Here is a 24,014-nt window from a genome sequence, read left to right as displayed (position 1 = left end):
AATAAAATACATGCACAAAAGATGGCCTATAAGGTTAGCTATTATATTATTATTATGTGTATCATACATGTATCATGTTATACAGAAAAAAAAAGACAATTTTTAAAAATCTTAAAGTTGAACTACATATTGTTGCAACATTTTCTAGTTCTAAAATTGTTCAAAGTATATACACATTGGCCAATTCTGAGCCTTCCAAATTGACCTAGCACATGTGGACAAGCCCAGGGATGGGTGAAAATGCCTCACTGTGTTCCCGTGACCCCGACCCTGACCCCTGGACACTATCAGCCTCCTCTCACCTGCCTGCTCAGCTTTTTCAGCTCACAAGCCTCATTGTGGGTCACTGCCATGGACTTCTGTCCATACCTGGCCTAGGATAGGTGACTGGAGTTGGATTTCCCAGTCCCACTGCTAATTTGTGTGAAGGACCCCAGGTCTCAGGCTTCTAGTCTCATTAGCTGAAAAGAGTACAACTCCTGGGACCCATTCCTGCTCTGCTGGTCTTGCCCCTCCTTGGTCCCTCTCTGGAAAGCGAAAGGAAACAACATTTAAAACTTGTATTGCAAATATGAATAGTCTGGAGGTGATGTTTTAGCACAGAGAATATCTCAAGGTAATAAGGAAATATATTGGGCTAAGTTCAGCATTAATGAAGTTAAACAAAATGATGCTTATATAGTGTCTGGCACTTAAAAGGTATTCAATAATTAATACTTTCCTGGGACACAGGAGACCTAAATAATAAATAGTTCTTTTTTTTTTTTAAGCCCGATTAAATTATTTATTATCTCCAGGTAAAACTGAGAGATTGAATTAGTTGATACCTAAGGCAACTCTGCCTCAAAAAACAAACAAAAAAAATCATCATGTAGTATCCCTTAGGCTAAAGTTTGATTATATATAAAGCTCAGAAATAAGAAACAATAAACATGTTTTCTCAGTTCGTAACTGTTAAAATTGTGATTTATACATTTTCCCACCAGAGGGCACAATATAAAAGCCAATGACTGTGGAGCTCCAGCTGGTGTGTCATTTACCATATATAATTATTTCATTCTGTTGATTTTGGAATGGAGTTTCAGCTTCCTAGGTGGTAATAGTTGCCCCCTCCTGTTTAACATCCATTCTAATATAATCCACACTCCATTCTTCACATGTTTAAGGTTTGCCTGAGTCTGAAATCCACAAATAAATTTACCAAAGCGACTTTTCACATCTGCTTATTGAAACAGACCTTTTTAAAGTTCCAATTCTTCTTTCCAATAGGCAAAAGATTGTAACTTTGAGATGAATTTGAAATTTAAACTTACAATAACACACTGTGTTGCCTTTGCTGCTGCTAAGTCGCGTCAGTCGTGTCCGACTCTGTGCGACCCCATAGACGGCAGCCCACCTGGCTCCCCCGTCCCTGGGATTCTCCAGGCAGGAGTACTGGAGTGGGTTGCCATTTCCTTCTCCAGGGCATGAAAGGGAAAAGTGAAAGTGGAGTCGCTCAGTCGTGTCCGACTCAGTGACCCCATGGACTGTAGCCCGCCAGGCTCCTCCGTTCATGGGATTTTCCAGGCAAGAGTACTGGAGTGGGGTGCCGTTGCCTTTAAACACTGCTAAAATCTGGCTTCAACTCTGCGTGGGTATTTGGTTAAAAAGCAAAGGATGAAGCTTTATCAATTTGTTTTGTGCTGTGAATCTAGTTTATTTGCAAATCCTTAGGACACTGAAAAAATACACATCCTTATGATGTTTTAAATAAAATCTAACCTTCAAAATTCAAATGTATGTTCTTTAAATCTAAAACATCATAATTTAAAAAAACTAATTTTATGCTTTCTCAAAACATGTGTATATTTAATATAGTTTGAAAGGATTTTAACACATATAATAATAAGCTGTGTATTAATTTTATCCTTCAAAAGGAACAGGTATAAAGATTATCATTAGATCTTTTATGTATATCTTTATGCCAATTGTATAATTTCTTCCATCTCTCCAAATCAAATTTTGTTAAAAGGTTTTTCCCCTAGTCAGTTCAGTTCAGTTGCTTAGTCGTGTCCTACTCTTTGCAACCCCATGGACTGCAGCGCACCAGGCCTCCCTGTCCATCACCAAATCCTGGAGTTTACCCTAGTATTGAGATGTTTTTCAAAGTGATTTAATGGACTTATCCAGTGAAGCTGTAAACTAGTAAGAAAACATCTGAACATCTGAAACAATGTGAACAGTCAGGCTGGTGATGAAAATAAATTATAAAGAATTATAAAATCAACTCTTCCATTCTAAGGAGTGAAATTTGTATAGTTTTCTCCTCTCTTTCTCAAAAGGACAGAGTAGGGATATGCCAGTTAAAGTAAAAGCTATTTCCCATAATTATAACTTATTCTAGAGACTTTGAAGAAAAAAGACTAAAATTCATAGTAGTAAAACAAAAAGTCTCATAAATATCATTAGATGTTGAAATATAAAAAATTGAGAGGGGAATAATTTTCTAGATCAGATTTTTTTTTAATTATAAGTAATGTTCTAAAGCAATATTTTATTTCCCCTTCAATATGAATGAATTTCACACCTTGGTAAGATTGTTGGTTCTACTGAGTAAAAACTATCCCTGAGTATGTTTGTCATTTTAGAAAGATTGAAACTTTTGAACACTTCTCATCATAAGAATTTTGTAAATTCACTTAAGAGAGAGCTAAGATATATTCTCAATATAAAGTTTTTCTTTGGGGGAAGCAATTCACAACATTCAGGAACCGAATATCTACCTGGTGAATGGTGTATTCGTTTAGTTCTTTGGGATACCAAGGAGGTTACTAACGAGCATTTTAAAAAAGAATTTTATTTTGTTTATTTCCTTATTTAGGTTGCAGTGAGTCTTCCCTGTGGCACATGTGCTTAGTTGAAGCATGTGGGATCCTAGTTTCCTGACCAGGGATCCATCTCTGGCCCCCTGCACTGGGAGCACAGAATCTTAACCAATGGACCAGCAGATAAGTCCCTAAAGGGCATTTTTGTCACTTCTTCCTTGGCCCCATTCTGTCTTTCTTAAAAATCTAGACTGTTGTTTGTGTACACATCAGAGATCGTGTCTAGAGCTCAGTTCTACTGGGCCTTTCCTGAAAAGCATCCATTTTCAGTAAAAAACTGGATAGCCAGAATTACGTGAAGCAAGCCCAGTTGCCTCAAAGAAACTTACTCAATATGGAAAGCTTATGTCAGGAGGAAATATGCTCAAGTTAGATTTCAAGTATCCAGCAAAACTGACCTCCTTCCTCCCTGACTCTGATAAAAGAAAATTTGAAGTAAAGTTTACCTTAATTATATATATATATATATATATATATATATATATATATATAATTAAAAATCTCCTCTAAAAGATAAATGCCCTCTCTTAAAAATGCGTAAGTAATCTTCTGATAAACTTTAATAGAATTAAGATTTGTTCTGAGAAACTAGTTACCCACCTAGTGAATTTTGGTGGTGGTTTAGTCACCAAGTCATGTCCAACTATTGCCACCCCATGGATTGTAGCCTATTGGGCTCCTCTGTCCATAGGATTTTCCAGGTAAGAACACTGAGTGGGTTGCTATTTCCTTCTCCAAGGGATCCTCCTGACGCAGGGATTGAACTCAGGTCTCCTGCACTACAGGCAGATTCTTTACTGATTGAGCTACCAGGGAAGCCCAGTGAACTTTAACCAAACTTCTTTTTAACCATAACCTAGAAATCATTTTCTAACCACTTTCTTTTCCTATATGAAATACCCCTAACATAAGGACATCTTTGAATTGACCTTCCTGAGCACCACTTCTTAAACTCTCTGTGGTAAATGAGTATTAATTAATTAGCTTATTAGTCTTATTTCTAAGTTATTGCCACTGATTTTATAGGATGCAATAAAAATTAAATGCTCCATAAATTGTATTTTTACATTGTACAAAGTGCAAGTCCAGATATTTTATTATTAAATTCAACAGATATCAAATGACTGTGAATGTTCCTACATGCTAATTCTCAGTTTTTGCAATTATTACTCCCAATCCAGTAGCACTCAGCCCACAGATTAGTATGGGTCTGCAGACAGCACTTTCAGTAGAATTTTGCTCATGGTCTTTCTTCTTATAGCAAGGTTGTAAAAAAATTGATATGTTCTCATAACTACATTGTTTGAAGAGTACTAACACTGCTCAAAATATCTTTCAGAGTATCTAAATAGCTATGGATGACTCAAGGTTTAAATAAAGTCCATTTCATCTTGTAAACTTTAAAAGAAAAACCCCATAACTTGCTGAAGGCTGAAATTCTTCAATATGGGAGGAATGGAGCGAGAGAACAGCTTTTGGAACTGAGCATCAGTGCCTAACTAAGTATGTCCCTTGTAAACATATCCATCTGGGAGGCAGGGAGGAAGAGAAAAAGGAGGGCTGGAAATCATCTGGCAACTATGTAAGAAAATATCTTTAAAAAAAGCTGTATTTTCCTAATCTGATTTATGGAAAGTTAGTTAAATTTAGAAGGAAAAAGAGAAAAACCTTTGGGGAAACTTCTGTACTTTTTTCCAACAGGAAAATCAATTTGCTTACAAAGAGTTATTCATTAGAAGTAGCCAAGCTAAACTGCACATCAGTGGATATAATAGAACAGTTGAGTCTAAGTAAAGATTAGAGGCACAGCTCCTAAAAAGTATAATTTGGGCAGCAATTGGGTGAGTTAATGCTGGTTGACTTGCACGCTCTGTGTATGTAATTTCCTTCAGAGATTAACTAAATACAGTTCTCCAAACCTCTGTGAACACAGCACTATTTCTAATGTAGGACTCTTGCAATGACATGAAATTACACCTCCAATGTCCTAAACAATTTCACTGGATTTATATTCATTTCTGGATCTGGCTCAGGGATGTCTTTGGGGGGAAATCTTACATTCCAGCTGGCTTGATGGGATGTTAAAAAAATAATTAATTAAAACTTGAGCATGGTGTGTATATGTGTGTGTCTGTGTGTATGTGTGAATAAGTATGTATATGTATATCAGTTCAGTTCAGTCGCTCAATCATGTCCAATTCTTTGCGACCCCATGAATCGCAGCATGCCAGGCCTCCCTGTCCATCACCAACTCCCAGAGTCTACCCAAACCCATGTGCATTGAGTCGGTGATGCCATCCAACCATCTCATCCTCTGTCGTCCCCTTCTCCTCCTGCCCCCAATCCTTCCCAGCATTAGAGTCTTTTCCAATGAGTCAACTCTTCGCATGCGGTGGCCAAAGTATTGGAGTTTCAGCTTCAACATCAGTCCTTCCAATGAACACCCAGGACTGATATATATGCATATATATATATACATAGAGTATATGTAATATACTATTATTATTTATCATGTCGGTTCTAAATCTCAAACTTTCCTTGTTGTATTGAATGATCAACAAGAGAGTAGGTTTCAAGATTGGGATAGACCTTAACCAAGGATGAAGAGCATTTGAAGAGATCTAGGAATTACAAAACATAGGTATCATTACCAGTTTTGACAAATGTATTTTAGAAAGTAGTTTTTCAGTAATATTCAATTTTCTTATCCATAAGTAAGATAATTTCTGCCCCTGCCTGTGTGGTGTGGTTGTTATAAAATGCAAATGAATACATTTTGTGAGGAGGAAATTATGAAAATAGTAAATTTTGTCCATATTTTTAACATATCAGTCCTACAAAAACAGGTCATTTTAAAGTAAAATTCTTTCCTAAAGCATGTGCCATCCACAATAACCACTAACATTCTTCCAAATTAGTCTCCATTTACTTTCCACTCTTAGAGGATACTGTTCACCTTTTCCTACACTCTTAATTTCTCTCTGCTGGAATAAGGCTGTAATTGTATTTAGCCCTGTGAAGCACAGTAGATAAGTTATCAATAATCACGTTATTGATTCCAATAAAAGTCTTAAATTCACAACCTAGTATAGATATATTTTTGCTGCAAATTAAAAGCAATGCCTTCACAATCATGTAAGGGATTTATCTACATATGTTAGAAGTCTTAGTTTACCTGAATAGAGGACAGCCTAATAACAGAAGCCAAGCGGTACAAAATCAACAGGAAAAACTAAATACATAAGTAAACTTTGAAACAGAAAGCACACATTATGCAGAGAGACAGAGAATCAATTAGCAACAGATGATTAAATTACGGTTAATATTTTGAAGGGAAGAAAACATTGGCACATTACATGCAACCAAAAAACATAAGGAACATATTATGATCATAGTCATGGAGAAAATGATCTTGAGAAATGGTATTAGTGAATCACAGTCAATCAGGGATTGATGATACATTATGATCACTCCCATGAAAAGCTTGTATTCAATAATGACTTTGTCAGTAGTGTAGTTTGGACACTTAAAGAAAAGAAGTAAGAAGAGACGGAGTTGTGGACACAGAGTGGGGAGGAGAGGGTGGACAAACTGAGAAAGTAGCACTGACATATATACACTGCTGCTGCTGCTGCTGCTGCTGCTGCTGCTAAGGCACTTCAGTTGTGTCCGACTCTGTGTGACCCCACAGATGACAGCTCACCAGGCTCCCTCGTCCCTGGGATTCTCCAGGCAAGAACACTGGAGTGGGTTGCCATTGCCTTCTCCAAAGCATGAAAGTGAAAAGTGAAAGTGAAGTCACTCAGTAGTGTCCGACTCCTAGCGACCCCATGGACTGCAGCCTACCAGGCTCCTCTGTCCATTGGATTCTCCAGGCAAGAGTACTGGAGTGGGTTGCCATTGCCTTCTCCGACATATACACTATCATGTGTAAAATAAATAGCTAGTGGGAGGCTGCTGTATATCACAAGAAGCTCAGCTCAGTGCTCTGTGATCATCCAGAGAAGCGGGTTGGGAGAGCGATGCTCAAGAGGGAGGGGATGTATGTATATTTATTGCTGATTTACATTGTTGTAGAGCAGAAACCAACACAACATTGTAAAGCAATTATCTTCCAATTAAAAAATAATTCAAAAATGTAAAAAATAAAACAAAAATAATAGAAGAAATATGATTTAAGTTGGGCAATTAAGAAAGCATCATCCTCATAGTACTATTCTAAGGGGCTGGGAAGGCGGCCACCATATAATGGAGACTTATCGAGGGAAAGTTTCCCAGTAGCCATAAAGAGCTCAGTTTCCAGTGCTATTCTTAGGACCCCTGATACTGTAATAGAGATGAAGCGTAGTAGGGCCACTGCCAAACTGGTAAACCAAGATGCTATCATTAAAACAGGCTGAGTGGGCCTTTAGAGTCCAGGAGCCAAAAAGAGTTAGAGTCCTAGGTTTAGAGTAGGATAAGAACCTCTAGTTTTCATCCAACATCAAACCACTGGGGCCTTGGGAAATATCTGGTATATTGTATGTGTTATCAAAGAAAGAGATTGTATAAGAAATTAATGATGTAGATGTTTTAAAAATTAATAGGCTCTATTTTTTGAGTGGTTTACAAAGTGATTGAGTAAAAAGTACTAAAAAATCTCAAAATATGTGCCCATATATCTCTTAACTCTCCTTCACTTTCCAGTACTATGTCAATATTGATGCATTCTTATTTAAGTGTATAGTCTATAATAGGCTTCATTCTTTTCGTCCTTGAGGACTTTCTTCCTTAAGAACCCTAAGTTTCTACTACTTATTAGAAAAGTTCAGCAAAAGTCTATTCTATAAATTAGAATATTTATAAAAGTATTATGCTAAACTTCTTAACATTCTAAGGAAAAATTAAAATTGTTTTAATAAAGAATATAAAAACAAATACATATTCGTGTGGTGAGAAAAATCTTTAAATGGGAGATTGGGGTAATGAATAAGTTTAATGTGTATAGAGTGCATTTCAGTAACTGGCGCAAAGTAAATACTCAGTGAGGTGCTCATGCTCAGTCGTATCTGACTCTCTTTGACTCCATGTGCTATAACCCACCAGCCTCTTCTGTCCATGGGGATTCTCCAGGCAAAAGTACTGGAATGGGTTGCAATGCACTCCTCCAGGGGATCTTCCCAACCCAGAGACAGAACTCGCTTCAATGCAAGCAGTTATCATCATTACAGTTGATAGTTCGCATACTTGTAAACCTTATTCAAAGAAGGGGACCAAATGATTGGTATCCTGGAGAAATTAAAAGAAAAGATTGGGTAATCCACTTCACCAAACACTAGAACAGAGGTTTCAAGAAAAATCCAGTCAAAAGCAGGTCAAATTCATAAAGATGTTGAAATCACATGGAAGAAGGTGGTGCAACCACAGGGCAAATAGTCAAGAATTGTGTAAAAATAAATCATAGGTACCTATCATCCAGTAGCAGTGACCTTCAAGTTTAAAATAGCTCACTGAAGCTAAAACAATGATGTCATCATTCATATTCATGATTCTGTTGATAATGTAGCTTGCCTATTGGAAACCTTTATAGCTACCTCTCATACAGTGAGAATTAGTAAGTAAGGATGAGACAGAGCAATATAGCATCTCAGAACTGTAGTTAAGATTGACTTCTATTCCTTTTATTGGAGCCATTTGATTTTAACGACATCAGAGCGTGATTGCTAAATCAGCTTGAGCACTTCCCACACTGAAACTCTTAGACCAGAACATTGAGCATTTCTCGCTGAGACGGCTCGGTGTGCCCAACTAACAGTAATCTACCAATTATACTCTACATACCACACATACAATATTTGGCCTGAACATGTGCACCGACATAGGTAGCTACATAAATCTTGAGGACATAAATTATGAAATTAAAATTGATTTGGTTTAGTTTCAATGACACCTGGGTAATATGGATTAAACACAAGTTAAAATCATCTTGATTCCTATAGCCTGTTCTTACTAAATCCCTAAGTAAGATATTAAATCTCACTACTGGTTTGGAAGTGAGGTATAGCAAATTTACTCAGCGCTGTCATTAATATTGGGCTTCCCTGGTGGCTCAACTGCTAAAGAATCCGCCTGCAATGTAGGAGACCTGGGTTCGATCCCTGGGTTGGGAAGATTCCCTGGAGAAGGGAATGGCTATTCCAGTACTCTGGCCTGGAGAATTCCATGGACTGTATAGTCCATGGGGTCACAAAGAGTTGGACACAACTGAGCAAATTTCACTTCACTTCATTAATATACATATAGATTGAAAGTGTTCATTGCTCAGTCATCTCTGACTCTTTGCAAGCCCATGGACTGTAGCCTGCCGGGTTCCTCTATCCATAGGATTTTCCAAGCAAGAATACTGGAGTGGGTTGCCATTCCCTTCTCTAGGGGATCTCCCCAACCCAGGGATCAAACCTGTATCTCCAGCATTGCAAGCATATTCTTTACTGTCTGAGCCACCAGGGAAGCCCAAGCTATAGATTATGATTCAGGAAGTCTGGCATGAGGCCCAAGACTCTGCATTTCTAACAAGCTCCAGGTGCTACTGCAGGTTCAAAGATGCAACTTAAGTTACAAGGATGAGTTTAGCATACAAGCACTGGAGTCAGTCATACCTTGGAACAGTTACTTAAGCTATGTGAGCTGCAAGCTTCTCACTTACAGGAAGGGAACAATAGAAATTACCCATCTCTGCTGTGAAGATTAAATGAGATAATAAATGCAGAATGGTCAGTTCAAGGTCAGGAACAAAAAAAATGCACCAAAAGCTAGCTTTTGTTTTAACTTTTGTCATTTCTATGACCCCTTTGTCAGCCAAAGGATATACATTTTTCAAATATTTTCATTAATTCTCTTGGCAATATAGTTATTGACTTTTACTAAAAGTAAGGGCATAATAACCACGAAGTTAATTCTACTAGGGAACATAAAATAAGGACGGAAGGGGATAGCACTCATTTGGACATGAGGTCCAAATTGTGCTAGGTTTGACAGACAAGTTCAGAGTGAGCTTATGGTTGAAGCCAGAAAATTGACAGTTACCATGATGGCCTTTATGTCTCTAAATCTGGCAATAGCCCTGTACTATCAATTCCATCTCCCAAGCAGCTCTCAAATCCAACCAAGTAGTTTCCAGGTTTAAAGTATCATCACCTCCTAACTGTTCTCCTCTTCCCACCTTGACCTTCTTTCACTCATTTTCATATTCCAATTTGAGTAAAAATTTAAAAGGGCATATCTCCTGTGGTTCTCTACAGCCTACAGAATTATGTCCAACCTCCAGAACAAGGTCTCAAGTCCCCGGGACAAATTCCCTGTTTATCTCCTACTGCTTCCTGTCCATACTCTGGCCTCCCACATAATATACTCTTTGCCTGGCATGCCTTCTCCCAGATCTTTTCCTGGTTCCCTCTGAAATAAATGTAAGATTTCAGGTTATAGGCCATTTTACCAAAGCCTCTCTTGGTCCCCTCACCGTGCTCCCACAGCTCTCTCTACCTCTCCCATCACAGTCATATCACTCCTGACCCAACCCTCAAGCAGGTCCTCCAAGTCTCTGACCTCTTTGCACCATTCACTTCTCCTTGCTCACACACATGGCAGTTGTGCTTTTCTGTATGTGTGTGACTCCCTCATGAATGTCTGCCTCCCTTATAGACTGTTAGCTCCAGGCCAGCTGGGACTGGGCCATTTTCTTGCTCATCAAGACTGCTAAATTATAATACTAAGAAAGTAAAATGTTGAAAATGAAACAATTTATAATATGATACACTATTCCTAGGAATAAATTTTGTAAAATTTATGCAACACTCTTCTGGAAGAGTTAAAAAGAAAACCTAAGTAAAAAGAGTTATCAAATTTTAAGAATAGAGAAACAATATAATAAATACATCAATTTTCCCTAAACTGACCTGTAGATTTGATGTAATTCTAATCAAAATATTGATACAGTGAGTCAAAGAATTTGATGAGATGGTTCTAAAATGTTTACAGTAAAAAAAGATCCAAATAGCTATCACAACACCGAGGAAGAATATTGCAGGGTGTGTGTAGTGGGGAGGGGGGCAGATTATTCCTATTAAATATCAAGAGTTAATTAGTAGAAGGCAGTGATAATTAAAATAGTGTGATATTGTCACAGGGATGAACAAATTGATCATGAACTCTGACAGTACTAAGCTTTGGTGAGGGTGCTGTGCAATGAAAACATTTATACCATCTGGTAGGAATCAGTTCAGTTCAGTTCAGTCGCTCAGTCATGTCCGACCATTTGCGACCCCATGGAGTGCAGCACGCCAGGTTTCCCTGTCCATCACCAACTCCCGCAGCTTACTCAAATTCATGTCCATCGAGTCGGTGATGCCATCCAACCATCTCATCCTCTGTCATCCTCTTCTCCTCCCACCTTCAATCTTTCCCAGCATCAGGGTCTTTTCAAATGAGTCAGTTCTTCGCATCAGGTGGCCAAAGTATTGGAGTTTCAGCTTCAGCATCAGTCCTTCCAGTGAATATTCAGGACTGATTTCCTTTAGGAGGGACTGGTTGGATCTCCTTGCAGTCCAAGGGACTCTCAACAGTCTTCTCCAACACCACAGTTCAAAAGCATCAATTCTTTGGTGCTCAGCTTTCTTTATAGTCCAACTCTCACAGCCATACATGACTACTGGAAAAAACATAGCTTTGACTAGACGGACCTTTGTTGGCAAAGAAATGTCTCTGCTTTTTAATATGCTGTCTAGGTTGTTCATAGCTTTTCTTCCAAATGTCTTTTAATTTCATGGCTGCAGTCACCATCTGCAGAGATTTTTGAGCACAAGAAAATAAAGTCTCTCACTGTTTCCATTGTTTCCCCAACAATTTGCCATGAAGTAATGGGACCAGCTGTAGTAGGAATACTACTTTGGAAAAGGAATTTGGTATTGCACATATCACTCCAAGTTCGTGTTTAAAGAATCTTTTACAAGGGCCCCAGGTGACTTGTAAAAGAACATTCATAGATAGAAGCAACTCCATCAACAAGAGAATAAGTAAAGCATGAAATATTCTCACTTTTGCAAATTACCAAAGACAGTGAATGAACTACAGCTGAAAATCATAAAATGGATGAATCTTAGAAAAGTCATGAGTGGGCAAAAAAAAGAAAAAGTGGTTTGATGACATAAAGTTTGATGCAGTTCTCATAAAGTTTTTGAAAGCATATAGAAAAACTGTAAATAAAAATTCAGCATAAGATTTACCTGTGGGGATGGGGGGAAAGGACCATGGGGAGGAGCACATAGGAAAGTTGGACAGTTTTGGCAATGGAGCTTATAGTCAGTGAAGAATTCATGGGTTTTCATTTTAAGGTAATCTTCAAGGCCTTGAGAAAGTGCAATAAAGGCCATGTGGCATAACTCCTTAACCTATTTTCTCTTAAGCTGTTCAAGAAAAATGAATAAGCTGCCAAGATTGAGCTTTAGTCATCCCCAAAGCTCCACCCTTTCCCAAAGCACCATGACCAGCCAGACAAACAAGGATACAAACCATGCTTGACATGACAGCTTTTCACAAGGAATGTGCAGTCATGAGAGAAACCTCCTTCACAGAGACTGTTGCCTTTGCAGATAACATGGCCACACCTTTGTCTCCACATTTTCTGTATCACTTGTGGGAAAAGGAGAAATTGAAATTCTCAAGTTAAATAAATTTTTTCCATACTTCCCCACTCTAGCTGAGTAGGGTCAATTTTCCATGAATGCCGTTTTCTCTGGTAGCATAAAATCTTAGTGAGCCATGTTCTCTGCTTTATTTTCTTTGAACTTTATGTATATTTTTCCATAGACATTTTACATACAAACAAAAAAGGTTATAAGATACTTCTTTGTAAGTCACTTAAATCATCAGGGTACATATTTATTGTTACTGGTTTCAGGATATCAGGAAGTCTAACAGAGGAGGCCAGTGAGTCAACTCTTGTAAGTTCGACTTGATTCACCACGTTTTCATTTCATAGCCATAGGTTTCATACCAAGTTTTGAGTCCCATTTTTTTTTAACTTTTTAAATTTTCTATTGGGTTATAGCCAGTTAACAAAGTGATAGTTTCAGGTGAATAGCAATGGGTTGAGTCCCATTTTTTAATGCAAGCTCTTATCTTGAAGATATTTTATAGCTCTTTCCTGTGGTAGATTATTCACAAAAATGACCACAATAATTTTCCCATCCCTGTGTACATATCCCTTTGTAATGTGACTTTATCATATATTGCATCAAGAGCCTACTTCCCCTTGCTTTGAATCTTGGCTGCTTTTGTGATAATTTGACCAAGACAATGCAGTGAAAATGATACTGCAGGACTTCTGATCTTGAGCCTTAAGAGTCTTACACTTCAGTTCCCACCATCTTGGAATACTGCCCTGAGACCACCATGGGAAAAAGCCATGGTAGCCTACTGGGAGGCACATATTAGATCACTCTTTCCCTGTCAAATCCCAGATGACTGGTCACATGAATGACCTCAGATGAGAATCTGAGAACTGCCCAACCAATTCCAACCTAAATGGCTGAGCCACATAACTGTGAACTAATGGGCTTCCCCAGTGGCTCATTGGTAAAAGAATCCACCTGCAATGCAGGAGATGCAGGTTCAATCCCTGGGTTGGGAAGATTCTGTGGAGGAGGAAATGGCAACGCACTCCAGCGTTCTTGTCTGGAAAATCCATGGACAGAGGAGCCTGGTGGGATATGGTCCATGACATCACAAAGAGCTGGACACAACTGAAGTGACTGAGCACACATACAGAGGACAGTTGCTGTCTTAAGCCACTAAGTTTGGAGAGTGGTTTGTTATATAAGCAATAGATAACTGATGCAGTTCCCTTAGCTTTTTTTTTTTTAGCCTTTCTCTGCATGTGATGTGGGGTATGTATGTGTGCGCCACATTTACTGTAGCTCCTCCATCAGATTTTGGTCAAATTGAAAAAAATAAATGTTTGACTTTGTACCCAAGGGTCCTGGAGATGAAAGTAAACTAGATAATTCAACGAATTAAGTATTTCATTTAAAAGGAATCCCATAGTTAGAATCTTTAGAATGAGTTATTTAATAATGAGACTTTTCAGGTAAATTCTTCTCCAGAATAGAGTATGTTTGAATTATTTTTATACTTTCTTATTATAAGACATTTCTCTTCTTTCATGTCAACAGTCTCACATATCCTTCTGTTCCTTCTGCATGACTTCCAACATTTCTCTTCCTAATTTGGAGTTAGGTTTTATTTGCTTTCCTTTTTGAATCTTTCAGAATCTGTTTATTTTCTCTGTCCTGTGCTGTCATCCTTATTGCCCACAACTTCAGGTTTGTGACAGAAGGACTAAATGGACTAATGCATATGGCTATAAGACATCACCTTCTATACCTCCAAACTACATCTCTGATTTCTCCACAGTCCCCTTTATCCTGCCTTGTGTTTCTTTTCGTAATAAACTTCACTCTTCTCTTTGCTTCCAGAAAAACAGCCCGTGCCTGCTGTGATACGGATATGAGAAACCACACTGCTAAGCAGCTCAGGCTGTATTTGACAGATTAGAGATTATTTTTTTCTTTTTTGGCTGTGTCAGGGCAGCAGCGTTATTTATTTTTCTCTCTGACAGCAGTGACAGCTATTACTGTGCCAGCTCCAAATCCAGAGAGTAAATGAATGCACTGAAGAGGCATGGGGCCTTCTAGTCAGACTCACCACAGCCTCCTGAGCTCTGCTGGGCTGCAGCCTACTGGAAATGGAGTCTCAGAGAGCAGCAGCCCCGAGTCTCAGGGGACAGTGAGAAAAACATGGTTGGGAAGGAGGGGCAGAGAACGGGCAGAAACGAGAGAAGGTGGAGATAGATGGATAAGAGAGAGGGAGAATAGAGAGCTTTGTAGTTGATAAGAATTAACCAGGGGATACTGGCAAATACACTCTTGGCACCTTTGCATCTCTGCTATTGCCTGCCAACCAGAGTTCTTCTTATTAAAACACACACACAGAGAAACAATAGAAGAATCAGAGTTTCCCATAAATGAAGTGAGCAGCGTAATCAAGCTGCTTATATACATAAACCTATTAGCCCCTTCAACTTATTTTTCCTTTTATTTTCTTTTTAATACAACTGACACATGCAGGAGGATATATAGAAGATATATGCAAATTATAAATTATAATAGTATACTGACTACCGGGAAACCCACTTCAAACCATGAGACAGAATGTTGCCAATAACTTATTTCCTCTGTGTGTTTCTTTCCATCCCATTCTTTTCCCTCTTCCCCAGAAATCACCACTTTGCTGAATTTTGTGATCTTAATTCCCTATTGCTACACATGTACATATATGCATTCTCACCTATATGCATGTATGCTTACACAATATTGTTTAATCTTGGCCATTTATAAACTTTATAAAAAGGTTACATGGGACTGATTTATTGATCTTACATTGTTTCCAAGGTTCACCTACATTGGCATCAGCAATTTTATCTATTTCATTGTTTTCAGTGCTGTATAATATTATATACATTTATTTGCCTTTTTTTCATGAAATATGAGTTGTCCACAAGTGTTTGCTAATATGAATAATGTTGATACAAACATTTTTATACATGGTGCATGTGTGCAAGAGAGTCCCTAAGGAAAACACTCAGAAATATAAGATATACAAATATGTACAAAGTATGTAAGAATGTATTTATAAATTTTAAAATTATCTACTTATAAATGTAAACATTGAAATAAATTTATATTCTAGAGTAAAGAAATAATAATAGACAAGGTACTCATGAAGAAGGGTATCCGTTTAAGATATAAAGACTAATTATTAAGCCATCATAATTAGGACAGTGTGGTACTGGTGCAGGGATAGATTAGAGATCAATTAGAAAGAATTAATGGCCCAAAACAGAAACCACAACACACAGTACAGGAGGCACTGTAGATCTTGGGGGAAAGTGAGACAGGACAATAAATGATGTTAGAATAATTAGCTGTCACTTTGAGAAAGAAAAAATTTAATTAGATGTCTACTTCATATTATACACAAAAATCTATTTCAGAAAATGGACTTACTGCAAAAGGCAAAACTTTAATACACTTTAGAAGAAAATGTCTTTCTGATTTTGGGGCAAAGAAGGATTTAGTAAATAAAATTTTACAATGTTAGCCATAAAAGAAAAAAATTATAAATTTAACTACATTAAATTTTAAAAATTTTGTTCATTAAGAGAATCATGAAAAAAGTAAAAGCATAAGACACAAACTGGAAGAAAATATTTGTGGCATCTGTAACTAAATATAGATTACCATGTGGAATATATAAAGAAACCAGGCAAAATAATGAAAATATGATAAAACAACAATAATAAAAGCATGGTAAAACAACTCATTAGAAAAATGGATAAAAAGTTTGGTCAGGTATCATATGAAAATATAATCTATTTCATTCACAATCAGGGAAAGAAAAATAAAGACTACAGTAGAATTTCATATCATTCCTATTAAATTGCCAAAAATTACAAGGAACAATTGCTTTGGAGATGATTTTTCATTTGTAAAAACGAATATCATTTTGTAGACCTTACCGCCGGCACTTCCACTCTTAGGCATGGATGCAGAATGGCCACCCAGTCTGGGAACACAGGCAAATACCTAATAGTTGGTTTATTGCTATTACTCTATAGAACAGATAAAATAATAGCATGCTTATTTTCAGACTTTAGAGCTACCCTGAATGCAGTCTAGAGAATTCTTCAGTTCTAATTAAATACGGAGATGTGTAAAATCCTTCCTTTCCCAGCTCTCTCTTCACTTAGGCTCTTGAAAAACATGTTCTTTGGGAACTGCACCTCCCTAGCAAAGCTGATGAAACAGTGAAATCTATATAGACTCTTTCTCATAAAAAATTCATAGATGATTTAAGGGGGTTGACTGTCTTGCTGAAGTCCTTCTATGCGCATCTAATGGTCTGTGTTTCCTGGATTAAGAACTGGATTAGGAACTAAGAACTACTCTAAATCATTCTCTTTACAGTGTTAGAGCTTAAGGCACTGACAGATTGGCCTCCATCCATGAACTATACGTCTTCAGGTTTTGATTCTAGACCCTTGTTCCTTCTTCCAGGTTTAGGATCAGCCTTTTGAGACTGCTGAACCTCAACAAACCTTGTCCCTTTCAAGGAAAGAGAAATACTGATTCCAGAACTAGCTCCATGGATGCTCAGGCCTACAGGCCCCAGCTCAGCAGGTATGATCACACAAGAGGGTAGCGTCAGGCATGCTTCTGTGGTGTATTAGAGAGTCCAGCAGGTAAAACAACATTCCTGAAGAATGTTGATATGAATAATATAAACAACCTCACACCTGAATCCAGGTTTTCCAGTGAGTTACACCAAATCCAGCAATTCTAAGGAAGTAAAATGAAGTCATAGCATCCCTCCAACTATCTCCAGTAAGAAAGGACAGGTTCAATTTCTACATTGCAGTTATATTCTTAGCTCATTATCAAACATTCAGATTTTTCATAATTGCTAGGATGAGATGGTTGGATGGCATCACTGCCTCATGGACATGAGTTGAGTAACTCTGGGAGATAGTGAAGGACAGAGAAGCCTGGTATGCTGCAGTTCATTGGGTCGCAAAGAGTCAGATATGACTGAGTGACTGAACAGCAACAATGATAAATGTGAAAATATGAAATTACTGAGGGCTTGGTTTGTCTTGCATATATAATTATTAATTGCAAAACACTATAGGAAATATAATGTATCATCTTAGAAGGAAGACAAAAAGACTCTAAGAGTATTGTTCTCAAGTCAGACAGGCTGTGCCATTTATTACCATTTACTTACTGTGTAACCTTGAACAAGTCTCAACTTCAGCATCCTTGCATGTAAAAGAAAGATGATAATAGTACCTGTCTCATATGGGCACTATGAGAATAAGATGAGATAATACTTGTAAAAAGCATAGGTCAGTGTCTGGCACATGGAATACAATTTAAAAAGTGAACTTTTCTTAAAATTAACACCTCATTCTTTATCATTTAGATCCATACTCCCTTTTTCAAAATATTTTTTTAAACTGTGGTATTTAATTTGTCCTTAACAGAGAAAAAGGATATCACTTTCAATTCTCTTAAAGAAGTGTTTCACAGACACTGATCAGTTCTTAGGACAAAAATGTACATGATGACAGTAAGCATTGGGTAGGCTGGCATTGTGATGATACACCTATGTGACCATGAGAGTGGAGACATTGAGTCAACAATAAAGGAATAGCTCTCAAAGATGGAGGAGATGAATAGCAAAATAATTCAAATACATGGATTTTATTTAAAAGCAGAGACGTATTTTAAATATTTCTTAAGTGATAAAATGGGGGGAACAACTAGACAAGATGGTTCAATTAAGAACAATTTAACCTTAAAAAAATGTTTAAAGGTTTCTTCGACTTTATTTCCAGGGGGATATTGTTAAACTTTCCCATGTAAATTGCAAGATGATTTACATCTAATTTTTTAAATGAAATGAAGTTAATAAAACTTAAGAACCCTTTCATTTAAATGGACCCAACAATCTGAAATCCTATAGAATATCTGAGTCCAGCTCCAGCACAAGCCTGAAATTTGATTACAGGGTTTACCAGCAGAAGATCATGGCCCACAAGCTGAGTTTTCATGCATATTCCACGATCACTCTTCATGACCTTCACATTCTCATACATTTCTGATCCTGAGATTCATGGGCATCTGTCAGCTGACTCTCCAGACGCCAGTTCCCACGTTCTCTTACATCGCTCTGTGAGACTGACACTCCAACATGGAAAATTGCACAATATTCCTAATACCCACCAGGACTAACACACTTGATAGTATGTAAAATCCAACTTCTTCATCCCTCTTCACTAAATCACTACCCAGGATCTACCCACTTTTTAAAATTATTCTCAGACTCCATTCTAACTGATTGTCCTCAATCCCTCCTCTTGCCTATTTTATCCAAATATAAATATATCTGCATAAACTCAGGCATTCCTTCTTCCCCTTAAAAATGTGGATTTCTTTTTAGATAGGATTCCTGATAAAAATCTCTCATGTCTATGAGAACTTTTAAGGGGATAAGTAAAGAAACATGTGGTATGTTAGTAAATATTTATTCTACCATTTTATTTTTTAGTTTAATATTTTAAATGTTTCTAGTGCTAATAAAAATAGTAGTAAAGCAATTTTTTAGCATGAAGAATATGACTCAGGAGCCAAACTATTTGGTTACTACTACTAGCCCTACTACTTACACTGTGTTATTCTCTCTGAACCTCAGCTGTCTCAACTGTTAAATGAGAGTAATAATAGTATCTACTTAATAGGATTATTTGGAGGATTAAATGAAATAATCCATGTAAAGCATTTTTTAAAAGGGGGCACGGTACATATCAAGCTTTCAATAAATGTTTGTTGTATTGTTCTTATCACTATTAATTTATCAGAAGAATAGAACTGGTTGTTTTCTAAGATTTAAGTTTAAATTTGAGTGATTCACAAAATGGGAGTTACCAAATTATGAAAGTATCATTTTGGTCTGAATTTAAGTGTGTGCCTTTCTTTCAGTGGACTTCCCTGGTGGCTCAGTCAGTAAAGAATGCGCCTGCAATGCAGGAGACCACCTGTAATACAGTAGACTTGGGTTGAGAAGATCCCCTGAAGGAGGAAATGGATTTCCTTATCTAAGAGACTCATATTGTTTGTCATGGGATTTATTATGTAATTTAGTTGCTTTAAGCATAAATAAAATTTATCTTAGGTGCTGCTTATGGAATGTTTTGAGCATACCTATAAATTAAGCTGGGGCTTGCCAGGTGGCTCAGTTTTAAAGAAGGTGCTTGCAAATGTAGGAGACGTGAGTTTGATCCCTGGGTCAGGAAGTTCCCCTGGAGAAGGAAATGGCAACCCACTCCAGTATTCTTGCCTAGATAACCCCATGGACAGAGGAGCCTGGTGGGCTACAGTCCATATGGTCGCAAGAGTTGGATATAACTTAGTGACTAAACCACCACTAACTTCACTCCAAAATTTTTGCAATTGTATCTGGAGAGCAGCATAAAACAATGATTGTTTTTCATCATACAGTACCCCAAACAATTGAACCTACCAATGCTCTTCCTCTATTTCTGCCCATAGCATAAGTGTGGAGTCGCCCATCATTTCCCAGGGATTGAATCCAGTGGATATCTACGTCTGTCCCACATGACTACTCTTGTGTTAGACATCGTCCACCCTCCATCTACCTTTTTCTTTGTTTTCTAGACACACTGCCTGCTGGTTTGCTTCCTGTTTATTTGGCCCAGTACTTCTTAGTCTTTTGTGGGCACCTCTCCCCTTCTTCAGATAGTGCTGTTGCCCAGATACCTACCTTTCTCACTCCACATACTTGCTCTGCATGACCTCATTCTCTCAGGATTTCAACAAATTGATGACTTGATATCCACCTTTACTGCCACTGCCCGATACTAAGCCCTCATCATTTCCAACCTAGCTTGGAAATTGCCTCAAGAAATAGTCCCCTTGCTGCCTTTTTCCCACTTCACATGGCCACCAGAATGACCTTCCTAAAGTGTAAATCTGACCTTGTCACTCTAGAGCTAAAGCTTTTTAAGGGTTTCCCTTACCTTGCTGCATAAGATCCTAAAATCTTTCACTTACCTATCCCTTCCGCATTTTAATCTAATGATCCACATTAGGAAGGCACCCTATAAGTTTTTGTTGTTCAAGCAAAGAACATGGTTCTAAAGGTTTTGCCAGGGCTGCACATCTTATTCAAATCACTTTCCATTATAAATGTTTAACTGCAGCCTTAAAAATCAATTAGAAGAGTTTCTCAGCTCCAATAAATACATATTACTGGATCTCTTGAACTGAAGTTTTTAAGAACAAGTCAATTACATACAATGCATGCATGCTAGTATACACACACACATACTATATATTGTGCTTTAAAGAACAGATGCATAGAGTTTTAATAATAGCAGAAGCATGTTATGTAAATGCACAAACAAGTATACTTGAAATCAGTTATGCAAGGAAACAGAGTAATAATGAAACTGATTATGCCATAATTTGATAATATTGTCTACAAGTTTAGAATGTAGATCTATTATAAATTTAAGATTTCCATATTATAGAACTGCTAAAGATCAATCTTTGCTATAAACTGGTAAGTATCTGTTGAAAGTTCACACATCTCAGAGTCTTGAGTCAATGTATGGGAACAATGATTAGGGATGTGTAGGAATTAAAGATAAATTGTTAAATAAAGAGAGAGTGATAGCAAGAGCTGCTGGATCAAGAGCAGCAGTGTTTAATTTTGTCCTGACCAAGGTCCTACTTCTTACAGATGGTGAGACTGAAACAATTAATTATCCTTTCAAGATGTTACATTTCTCATCTTCAGAAGGAAGAGTTTAATCACACAGATCTCTGAGGCCCTTGCCAACTTTGAAGTTTGAATATTTAGCTATGGCATACCCACAGAACAGAAAAGCCCTCCCTTGAACAAGCTTCCGAAAGGATCCAATCCACTGTGACTCTCAATCACAAACAGCTGATAGACCTCTTAGTTGTGCAGACTTTATGAGGCTCCCCAGTCTACATCTCTGAAAGCCTCCAGCTTCAGTTGTTAAAATCTTCAGCTTCCTCACTAACTTAACCATGCTGGACATTTTCATATAATGTAGCCTGAGTTGTTCTAGGCTTGAACCTATAAAAATTTAAGAGCGAATTCAACATAATCCCCCCTACTCTCCATTTTCAGGTCCAAGTAATGATAGCTCCTTAGCCTTCCAGTGACACACACTAAACACTTCATAAGGGAAGGGCTGGGTGAGTGACTAATGTGTGTTTTTAGCCTCAGTTTCTTGTTTTAGGGATATAACAGCTGTATGCAGTAAAATTTCCGGGTAGAACTGGCTGTATTAGACAATTTAAGACATCCACAGCATCACAGTCAGAGCAGCTGGATATGTTTTCTACAGTGGAGATTTAATGTATTGGATAGAATTATAAGTGAATTGGATTGGCTTCACCATTTTGTACCACATTCTGCTTTATGATGAGTTGCAAGCCAGAGTCTGGGGCTCACAGCATAACCAATAAAATATAATGAGAAAAAACCAAGTCTGCATTCTACAGTGTATTGACCAAAAAGCCATCCCAGCATTAAACAACTCTGCTGATATTTAGAAATGTCTGTCTCAGACTGCTCTCTTGTTAACTTTCCCTTAGAAAGAAAACCCCTGACATATATTACTATTGCACTCCTGTCAAATACAGGTAAGATCCTGCAAAGAAGATGGAAAAAGAATACAATGTGCTTATATGCATTATTTAAGCCAAAAAAGGCAATGTGCTTCACATAACTCAAACCAAATTAGCCACATCGTCTAAGTCAGAAGTTCAAAACTCACAGAGAAAATCCAACAAACTAATTCTAGTTTGCTTTGATTTGAAGCCTTATGTTTCTCAGAAGACATGCAAGCCTTGGAATTGAGTCAGAAAAACGTGCCAAGATGTGATATATGGAAAAAAAAAAAAAAAAAACCCACAACAATTCACCCAGATAGTGTGAGTGAGGCCAGGAAACATGAGATTGGCCCCACAGCCTTCTGGAACTTAAGCTCCAAATGTCACTTACCCTATGACGATGCAGGAGATGGCCGTTCCCAAGAAGGCATATGTTAAAATAGATCCCAAATTTTGAAAAAAGTGTCTCTGGGAAGATAAAGACAGATTTCATATAGTAATCAGATTTTTTCTTCTTAGCATAACAAGAAATAAAAACAAATGCATGTGTTTTCACAGCCTCTCCCGTTACTCACTGTTAAGGTGCCAATTTTGTTTTTGGAGCCTCAGCTGCCGGCCTTGTTGTACAAAGAAAACTTAACTGATTTACACTGCAAAGGACAGAGGTTTCCAACAAATAGGGAAAAAATACGTCTGAAAAGTGACAGGCCAGAACTGGCTGGCCCTGAGAGAGGAGGAAGGGGTTAGGGCAATGGTCATGCAGGACTCTGGAATGATTAAAGGAAGACAGAGTTTTTAAGAAGTTTTGTTGTCACTGAAACCCCTTTAGCACTTTAAATATACTGTTCTAAAAGATTTAAGTTGCCATTTGACTTTTATTGGATCTCTGATTTACTGTTTTTCTGAAAGTGATGAAACGGAACCTTAATCACCTACAACAGTTTATTTTAATGAATCACACAAAACAATGCTTAGTCTTGGGGCTGGGATGCATAAGGATGAGTGGAATAAATCCAGCTTTCTAAATCTTTTCAAATGCTTGCTTGGAAAAACTCTCTTCCAGTTCTGTAAGTGGTAGCTAAGTATCCAGAACTGACAGCAAGAGGGAGCCCAAAGTACACAAGAAAATTAAGTCTGTACTGAACAAGTAAAGGCTGCTGAAGCCCACAGGCCAAAGGGAGGAGAGCCCTAGGAATCTCTGGAGTCAGGGGTGGGCAGCAGGAAAAAAATCATATTAACTCTGTGTCTCAAAACTCATTCAGGCTGGAGCCTCCATCTGTGGCCCTGGGGAGGCTAGCATGTAGACTTTGGTGTGAATTACTAATTTAGGAAATGTACATGTTCAGGTTGCACATAAGTAATGTTTTGCAAGTGCAAAAAAATGTGAGACTGAACTTTCTCTCTATAAACTCAATGTTAATTAACAGCAAACTCTTTGGTTATAATCATCTAGAATAATATTGCCCTATAGAAATATAATGTAAACCATATATGTCATTTAAAATGACATATGTTAAAAAAAAATAAAATGACATATGTACTTTAGTAGTAGTCATACTAAAATAAGTTTTTAAAAAGTAAAATGAATGTTGATACTATAATGTATTCAAAAATTATCATTTCTAGATGGAATAAACATAAAACATTGTTGAAATATTTTATTCTTTTTTTATACTGAGCCTGTAAAATCCAGTGCATATTGTACACTTAAAGCACACCTTCATTCAGACTAGTCAAGTTTCAAGGGCTTAATAGGTACACATGACTATCAATCAGTATACTGGACAGAGCAAGTTTAGAAGAATTCTAAGCATGTCAGATTTGAATC

General features: G+C 37.5%; 1 protein-coding gene across 6 annotated transcripts in view; it reads right to left on the bottom strand.

Moving 5' to 3' along the window:
- The window catches only part of SLC9A9 (solute carrier family 9 member A9), a 634,995-nt gene that overhangs the window by 556,655 nt on the left and 54,326 nt on the right, over positions 1 to 24,014 (bottom strand). For all 6 annotated transcript variants that reach the window (XM_081569480.1, XM_081569481.1, XM_081569477.1 and 3 more), the window contains exon 4: positions 22,578 to 22,654. In XM_081569480.1, coding sequence (XP_081425606.1) covers positions 22,578 to 22,654 — 77 coding nt within the window. The remainder of the gene's footprint in view (positions 1 to 22,577; positions 22,655 to 24,014) is intronic.

This window comes from Giraffa tippelskirchi, chromosome 2 (genome assembly GCF_054371585.1).
Source record: "Giraffa tippelskirchi isolate mGirTip1 chromosome 2, T2T-mGirTip1v1.2.pri, whole genome shotgun sequence".
NCBI classification, from domain to species: Eukaryota; Metazoa; Chordata; class Mammalia; order Artiodactyla; family Giraffidae; genus Giraffa; species Giraffa tippelskirchi.
Note: the sequence above shows the minus strand (reverse complement) of the source record. Positions and strands in the feature narration are given on the sequence as shown.